The sequence below is a fragment of the Mandrillus leucophaeus genome, unplaced genomic scaffold (genome assembly GCF_000951045.1).
Source record: "Mandrillus leucophaeus isolate KB7577 unplaced genomic scaffold, Mleu.le_1.0 Scaffold65, whole genome shotgun sequence".
In the NCBI taxonomy this organism is placed as follows: domain Eukaryota; kingdom Metazoa; phylum Chordata; class Mammalia; order Primates; family Cercopithecidae; genus Mandrillus; species Mandrillus leucophaeus.
The window spans coordinates 3,739,964-3,748,749 of record NW_012107030.1 but is presented as its reverse complement, the minus strand read 5'-3'; the positions used below and the strand labels follow the sequence as shown (position 1 = coordinate 3,748,749).

The window sequence follows — 8,786 nt, the reverse complement described above, 5'->3', positions numbered from 1 at the left end:
ACAGCAAGATCCGGTCTCTAATGAGGCAGGTGACAAGCAGTTTATTTCTTTTTGAGACACAGTCTAGTTCTGTCACCCAGGCTGGAATGCAATGGCGCGACCTCGACTCACTGCAACCTCTGCCGCCAGGGTTCAAGTGATTCTCGTGCCTCAGCCTCCAGAGAGGAGAAAGGAGGCACTGGGCAGAGGGCAGCAAAGGTTTTAAGCAGCCGTCTAGATTGGAGGATGCTGAGTAAGGAAACAAGATTGCTTTTGGGGTCGGAGGCCATAAACAGCGCCCCAGGGGTACGTGTTCCACTTGAAATGGCCTATCCATTGGACGCCTGTGTCCTGGGCACGGTGGACTCTTTGTGTTCTTTCTTCAAATACTCAACTTGAGACAGGTTTATTAGGGTAATTAGTGATTTCATAGTATCCTTTCGCAGGCCGATCCCCACTCCAACCATCTCCTTAGCAACCCCAGGGATGTCAGACGGGGCACCCTCCCACTGTCTTCTCCAGCCAGCCTTAAAAACCCCAGACATGCCAGCCTGGGAGTGATCTCAGTGTGGAACTTTAGGTCACCTTGTCAGCACAGACACCTCTGGGGTCCCCAGAAGACCTCTGGCAGAGTTCTCTAAACCGAACCTGGAGAGGTGAAGGTTTTCAAGCAGGAAGCACATAAATTCACCTGAAACTCATGCCTACACCCCTCTGTGATAAAAGATTTCTGTTTCTTCTGTTGAAGGCTGAATTTTCTCTTCATGACTACGGCACTGTATCTGAAAAACAGTTAAATTCACAATATTTCTGTTAATAGTTTTTCTTGCCTTAGAAGCCAAGTTAAAAAAATCATTTTCTGAAAGCCACCATTTCACAGTCTATCTTTTTCAATAATGTCTAATCTATAGCAGAAAATGTAGCCTATTTTTTTTTCAATCACCCAAGTAGTAAAGAAACTTTTTAAACTTTTTTTTTTCTTTTTTTTTTTGATACAGAGTCTTGTTCTGTTGCCCAGGCTGGAGTACAGTGGCACCATCTCAGCTCACTGAAACCTCTACCCTCCAAGTTCAAGTGATTCTCATAGCTCAGCCACCTGAGTAGCTGGGATTACAGGCGCGTACCACCACCTCTGGCCTATTATTGTTATTTACTTATCTCTATATTTGTTTATAATTGAAACTTTCCATTAAAAAGTTTTAAGATGGCTGGGCACAATGGCTCATGCCTGTAATCCCAACACTTTGGGAGGCTGAGGCGGGTAGATCACTTGAGACCAGCCTGGCTAACATGGTGAAACCCCGTTTCTACAAAAAATACACAAATTAGCCGGGCGTGGTGGTGGGTGCCTGTAATCCCAGCTACTCCGGTGGCTGAGGCACGAGAATCGCTTGAACCTGGGAGGTGGAGGTTACAGTGAGCCAAGATCAGGAGGATTGCTTGAGGTGGGGAGTTTGCAATCAGCCTGGGCAATACAGTGGGACCCTGTCTCTACAAAAAATAAAAATGAGCCAGGTGTGGTGGTACGTTCCTATAGTCCCAGCTACTTGGGAGGCTGAGGCCAGAGGATCACTTGAGCCTGGGAGTCAAGGCTGCAGTAAGCCATGATTATACCACTGCCCTCCCGCCTGGGCAACAGAGAGAAACCCTGTCTCAAACATACAAACAAACAAAAAACAAATGTGGAAAGAATGTAATGAACTCACATGTGCTCACTCAGGAATAACTATTAACAATTTGCAGATCTCATTTCATCAAGCACCTCCCACACCCAGCAGTAGGGTTTTTTCCCTTGAGTATTTTAAGGCAATTCTCATGTCATGTCACTATGCCATTATCATACGCAACAAAATTAGTAGTAACTCCTTATCTCATCTAAGCACCTCCATGCCCGCCTTGAGCCAACAGGATATTTTCTTTTTTTTTTTTTGAGATGGAGTCTCACTCCGTCGCCCAGGCTGGAGTGCAGTGGCGCAATCTCAGCTCACTGCAAGCTCCACCTCTGGGGTTCATGCCATTCTCCTGTCTCAACCTCCAAAGTAGGTGGGACCACAGGCGCCCGCCACCACACCTGGCTAATATTTTGAATTTTTAATAGAGACGGGGTTTCACCGTGTTAACCAGGATAGTCTCAACGTCCTGACCTCGTGATCCACCCGCCTCGGCCTCCCAAAGTGCTGGGATTACAAGCATGAGCCACCACGCCCGACCCCAGCAGGATATTTTCAAAGTCCAGCAAGCAAGTCTTGGCATCTGGGGTCATGTGTGTGACTGACTCCCTTTCCTGCCTCCACTCTGGCCTCTGGGAGTTCTGCCCCTTCCAACCTTGAATGACTCACATGCCGCCCACCTCCTCGGCCTGGCTGTGCAGGCCCTGCCACCTGGCCCCCAGCATCCTGCCTGTTCCTTGCAGCCTCACGTGCCCATTCAGCCCTTCCCATCCTCCACTGGGGATAAACTCTTCCTCTCCTTCCTGGGCTCAAGTGATCCTCTCACCGCAGCCTTCTGAGTAGCTGGGACTGTGGCTGTGTGCCACTTCACCCCACTAATTTTTTTTTATTTTTTTTTTTGAGACGGAGTCTCACTCTGTGGCCCCATTGCAGCCTTGACCAAAGATCAGGTGATCTTCCTACCTCAGCTGCCTGAGTGGCTGGGACTACAGGCACATACCACCATGCCTGGCTAATTATTACTATTATTTTTTCTTTTTAATTTTTTTCAGAATAGAGATGAGGTTCAGGCTGGTTTCAAACCCTGAGCTAAAGTGATCCTCCCACCTTGGCCTCCCAAAGTGCTGGGATTACAGGTGTGACCCACCGTGCCCAGCCAAATTTTTATTTTCAGCAGAGACGAGGTCTTGCTACGTTGCCCTGGCTGGTCTTGAACTCCGGGGCTCAAGTGATCCTCCCACTCGGGCTTCCCAGAGTGCTGGGATTACAGGCATGAGCCACAGCCCCTGACCTAATTTTTATGACATTTTATGTAGAAACGGGGTCTCACTGCATTCCCCAGGCTGGTCTGGAACTCGTGGCCTCAAGCAATCTTCCCAGCTTGGTCTCCCAAAGTGTTGGGATTACAGACATGAGCCACCATGCCTGGCCTGAAATTTTATTCTGAGATGCTGCCTCACTCCCCAACCCCTCGTCCATAGCATAGTAATAAGCATAACTATCTAAAATAATTTGAAACTTCTACGTTGTGCTGGCAAAGCTGCTTGAATGAATGATCCTAAAACCTAAACCTATAAAATGTGGATTCTGAACAAGATCATTCCATAAATATAAATGCTTTTGAGGACATATATATTTATAGTGACAGAAACAAGCACTTAAAATATTTAGCCAAGAAATTGCTGATATCTGCTAGCATCAATAATGTCCTTGACATCTGCTAGAAATTTATGGCAGAGCTTTGGAAATTAAAAAAACTGGCTTTCTGACTTAAAAAAAAAAAAAATGTCCTTGCTGCCTACTAAGCAACAACCCTTGGTAGAGATGCCATTATCTTCAGCTCTCTTTAACAGATAAGAAAATGGAGCAAGTTGACCAAGGTCGTGGAGAAGCTGGAATGTGAGTCCAGGCAGTCTGACTCATAATAAATTATATTATAAATTATCTACAGAACTGGGCTGTCCAACAGCCACTAAGCACACAAGAGTACCTAATTTAAAATTTAACTTAATTTACAATTCCATTCCCCAGTCACACCAGCCTCTCCTGAAGTGCTCAGTAGCACATGTAGCTCTTGGCTACCATACTGGACAGCACCAATCTATTATAGAACATTTCCATCACTGCAGAAAGTTCTATTGGAGAGGGCGTAGTTAGAGAACATTTTGGACTATTTAAAATTTCTTTAATTAAGTAGTTTTAAAACATTTCTTTTTATGCCCCAGAAAAAAATGCTTATGAAATAGTGTTAAGAAAAACAGAACCCAAAACTGCACCAAGAGAATTGAGGGATAGAATTAAATATAAATATCATTACAGTTAACCCTTGAATAATACAGGTTTGAACGATACAGGTCCACTTATACACTGATTTTCATCCCCCTACGTCACCCGTGAGACAGCCAGACCGACCCCTCTTCCTCCTCCGCAGCCTGCTCGACATGAAGATGACGAGGATGAAGACCTTGATCCTTACTGAAACTGATGACTCACCTTCATGTAATAAACAGTAAATATATTTTTTCCTCCTTATGATTTTTTTTTTTTTTTTTTTTTTGAGACAGAGTCTCACTCTGTCGCCCAGGCTGGAGTACAATGTCATGATCTTGGCTCATTGCAACCTCCACATCCCCAGGTTCAAGCGATTCTTCTGCCTCAGCCTCCTGAGTAGCTGGGATTACAGGCACCACCACACCTGGCTAATTTTTGTATTTTTAGTAGAGCTGGAGTTTTATTTACCATGTTGGCCAAGCTGCTCTTGAACTCCTGATCTCAAGTTATCTGCCCGCCTCAGTGTCCCAAAGTGCTAAGATTACAGGCATGAGCCACCGCACCTGGCCTGATTTTCTTTTCTTTTCTTTTTTTTTTTTAGACGGAGTCTCTCTCTGGTCGCCCAGGCTGGAGTGCAGTGGTGCGATCTTGGCTCACTGCAAGCTCCGCCTCCCAGGTTCAAGCCATTCTCCTGCCTCAGCCTCCCAAGTAGCTGGGACTACAGGTGCCCACCACCGTGCTCGGCTAATTTTTTTGTATTTTTAGTTGAGACAGGGGTTTCACCGTGTTAGCCAGGATGGTCTCGATCTCCTGACCTCATGATCCACCCGCCTCGGCCTCCCAAAGTGCTGGGATTACAGGCGTGAGCCACCGCGCCCGACCTGATTTTCTTAATAACATTCTATTTTCTCTAGTTTATTGTAGGAATACATTATATAACACATATAGAATATGAAATATGTGTTACTTGACTTTTTATGCTCTTGGTAAACCTTCCGGTCAACAGTAAGCTATTAATAGTTAAGTTTTCGGGGAGTCAAAGGTTGTACTTGGATTTTTGACTACTAACCCCCAAGTTGTTCAAAAGTCAACTGTATTTTGTTTTATTATTTTATTTTTTTGAAATAGGGTCTCACTCTCACCCAGGCTGGAGTACAGTGGTGCAATCACGGCTCACTGCAGCCTCAACCCTGGGCCCAGGTGATCCTCCCACCTCAGCCTCCTAAACAGCTGAGACAACAGGTGTACATCACCACACCCAGCTAATTTGTGTATTATTTTTTGTAAAGATAGGGTCTTACTATGTTGCCTAGGCAGGTCTTGAACTCCTGGGCTCAAGCAATCTTCCCACCTTGGCCTCCCAAAGTGCTGGGATTACAAGTGTGAGCCACTGCACCTGGTCTTGTTTTATATTTTTATACACTTTGCAGATTTGTAAGAATAACTTATTTACTTTACTCTTATAACCGCAAAATAAAAAACTTTGAGAGGAAAGTGGAATGGGGGCACTTACCTGTCCAATCTGTGGAAATATACTAAAAGAAACTGGCACCATCAGTCCCATTGTCAGGAAAGTACAAGACAGTTTCAGGATCCACAATGACCCTGGGTTTTTCAGGAAAAACTGGGTCCTGTAAGAGACAAGGCATGGCTCACCAGTGATGTGAAACTATCAGGGCTTGTTTATTTTCTGAACAGCTGAATCAGGGCCTGGTTTTTTTTTGCTTTGTTTTGTTTTTTAATTTTTATTTTTAGTGCACCTGAACAGCTGGATCAGGGCCTGTTCTTTTTTCTTTTTATTGTACCTGAACAGCTAGATCAAGGCCTGTTTTCTCTTTTTTTTTTTTTTTTTGAGAGAGTCTTCCTCTGTCGCCCAGGCTGGAGTACAATGGTGCGATCTTGGTTCACTGCAACCTCTGCCTCCTGGGTTCAAGCGATTCTCCTGTATCAGTCTCCTGGGTAGCTGGGATTATAGGCGCCCGCCACCACGCCTGGCTAATTTTTGTATTTTCAGTAGAGGCAGGGTTTCACCATGTTGCCTAGGCTGGTCTCAAACTCCTCCTGACCTCAGGTGATCTACCCACCTCAGCCTCCCAAAGTGCTGGGATTGCAGGCGTGAGCCACCGCGCCATCCCATCCCTCCTTGGAAATGTGCTCTGTGTGTGGTCCTAGCAGGCGAATCCCAGACTCGCCACACTGCAGCTCAGGCACACAACCCAACTCAGGCCTACAGAATCCTTCCCCAGGAGTCTGCCCTGAGGGGAAGACACTCCTGCCTCCCCTGGGGTTTGCTGTATTCCACCTCTGATCAGGAGGCTGTGAGGCCATGAGCTGGGAGTTACTAGCAAACGGGTCCCGCATCAATATGAAGAAGCCAATCTGGCAGGAGAGAAGGAACCAACACCCACGAGGGTGACAGGGAGGTGCGCCCAGCAAGGGAGCTTCTGTTCAAGCTGCCATGGTCTGCAATCCTTGCCCGTTCCGGCCCTAAAGCCCCACATCTCCCCTCGGGCCTGAGCTCTTGCAGGTTAGGCTTCTCATACTGGGGGCCACAAGAACCCTGATGGATGCCCAGGTCCTCCACCTCATAGACCATTTCTGGCTTCTTCAAAGGGATGAATCTGAATCCGGAGTCGCTGAAGCTAATTTAAAACATGCTTGGAATGGGGGTGCAGAGGGGCGGGCTTGAGCAATATTCACAGCACATCAGAGCCAGGGGAACGTGCACGTCATCCAAGCCCCTCATTCTAGAGGTGAAGAAATGGCCGTGGAAGGTCCTTGGACACGTCAGGGACGCGGGGTAACTGGAGGCAGAGCCTGGGCTGGATTCCCCATTCGGTGGAATCCACACACCTGGATTTCCATGCCTGCCACAATCTGACTGTCTTCGCTGTGATGCGTGTTTACGGGAAGGTTACTCCTTCCACCCTCTACCACGGTCAGTATCTGACAGGTTTTTATAAGGATTTGACTTTCAGATCCCTACCTGGGGATAGGACCATGCCTCTTACCTTTTAAAAAAGTAGGTGAAGATTTCAGGAATCAGAGCAGAGGTCCCAAACAGCACTGTCCTGGATGCTGCCGTTTCTCTAACAGCCTAGCAAAAATGAAGAGAAAACAGCTTAGGCCAGGCACGGTGCCTCACACCTGTAATCCCTGCACTTTGGGAGGCTGAGGCAGGTGGGTCGCTTGAGGTCAGCAGTTTGAGACCAGCCAGGCCAACGTGGTGAAACCCCCATCTCTACCAAAAAATACAAAAATTAGCCAGGTGTGGTGTTATGCGCCAGTAGTCCCAGCTACTCAGGAGACTGAGGCACGAGAATCACTTGAACCTGAGAAGCGGATGTTGCAGTGAGCCGAGATCATGCCAATGCACTCCAGACTGGGCAACAGAATGAAACTCTGTCTCAAAAAAGAAGCTTAGTACAGGAGCAAGACGATTTCTAGGGATCCCACAACTCCTGCCAGAGACAGGCAACAGCAACCCTCCCTTCTCACTCAGAAAAAGGATGCCCGTGGAGAGAGGCGGAGGGGATGCCCGTGGAGAGAGGCGGAGGGGATCCCTTCCACATTCCTTTCCACGTACAGGTGTGTGCAGGTCGGCCGCACTTGGTGCCAGAAATAGCTGGGAGAGGATTTACCTCCTCGACTCCACAGTGGTCTCCATCCGTCTGCCAAACGACCCCAAATAAACTATCCACTAAGTACAAGCAAAGGTGGCTTCTAGACAGACCCTCACTGAGAACCAAATCGTTCCTCGGTGGAAATGCTGGATTTGCCACGGAGGTTCACTCTGTATTTCCCGTCCAAGCCACATCTCCGCCACCAGCCTGTCCTGACCTGGCTCGGCAGCAACTCCCATACCTGCCAGTGGGGGAGCCTCCCGATGCCCAGCTCTGAGGACACAGGCACAGCATGGGACCCACACGAGGTCACCTGTCTGTACCCATTTCACAGTGAATTAAAAGTGTTGTACTATAAAATTGTGTTATGTACAGGTTATAACATGTTTACAATCTTTTCTATAATGTACATTACTCCGTACATTAAACATTTACACATACAATTTACTGTATGGGTGAATATGCACAAAACCATGTACCCTCAAGGGCACTTTAAGGGACTTGTAAGGGAAATTTTGACTATAAAACAGCTCACGTTAACTTTTTTACTACTTGTATTTATTTATTTATTTATTTTTAGAGACAGGGTCTCATTCTGTCATCCAGGCTGGAGTACAGCAGCATGATCATGGCTTACTGCAGCATTGACCTCCCAGGCTCAAGCGATCCTCCTACCTTAGCCTCCCAAGCAGCCAGGATCACAGGTACACCCTACCACACCCAGCTAACTTCGAATTTTTTGTAGAGATGGGGTCTCACTATGTTGCCCAAGCTGGTCCTGACTTCCTGGCCTCAAGCAATCCTCCTGCCCCAGCCTCCTAAGTAGCTAGCATGTTAACTTTAGAACCCACCCCTGGGTAAGACACATACACCACAAACAGCACATGGTATACCCAAGAGGGGCAGGCACACCTGCACCCATCCTTCCCTGAACTCTGTCCTTCCACTTCCAGCTTCCCATGATTGGCTTTGACCTACCTTCCCAGGCTCCTCCTACTGGCCAGCCCCTGCTCTCTGCTCACACCTCTGCCCTGCTGCGGGTGACAGTCACGCTTGTGCGGTTCCCTCTGCAGGGAATGCCTTTCCCCCCACAAAAGAGAGGAAGCCGAGGAGGGCTGTTTTAAAAATAAGGTCTCAGGGGCCAGGTGTGGTGGCTCACGCTTGTAATCCCAGCACTTTGGGAGGCCAAGGTGGGCAGATCACCTGAGGTCAGGAGTTCAAGACCAGCCTGGCCAACATGGTG

General features: G+C 47.5%; 1 protein-coding gene across 1 annotated transcript in view; it reads right to left on the bottom strand.

Moving 5' to 3' along the window:
• Nucleotides 1–353: 353 nt before the first annotated feature.
• The window catches only part of SFXN4 (sideroflexin 4), a 33,911-nt gene continuing 25,478 nt past the window's right edge, over nt 354–8,786 (bottom strand). The window contains exons 10-12 of the mRNA XM_012001142.1: nt 6,932–7,017; nt 5,434–5,551; nt 354–761 (exon numbers count right to left, since the gene is read on the bottom strand). Of these exons, the coding sequence (XP_011856532.1) occupies nt 684–761; nt 5,434–5,551; nt 6,932–7,017 (282 nt within the window). The 3' untranslated portion in view covers nt 354–683. The remainder of the gene's footprint in view (nt 762–5,433; nt 5,552–6,931; nt 7,018–8,786) is intronic.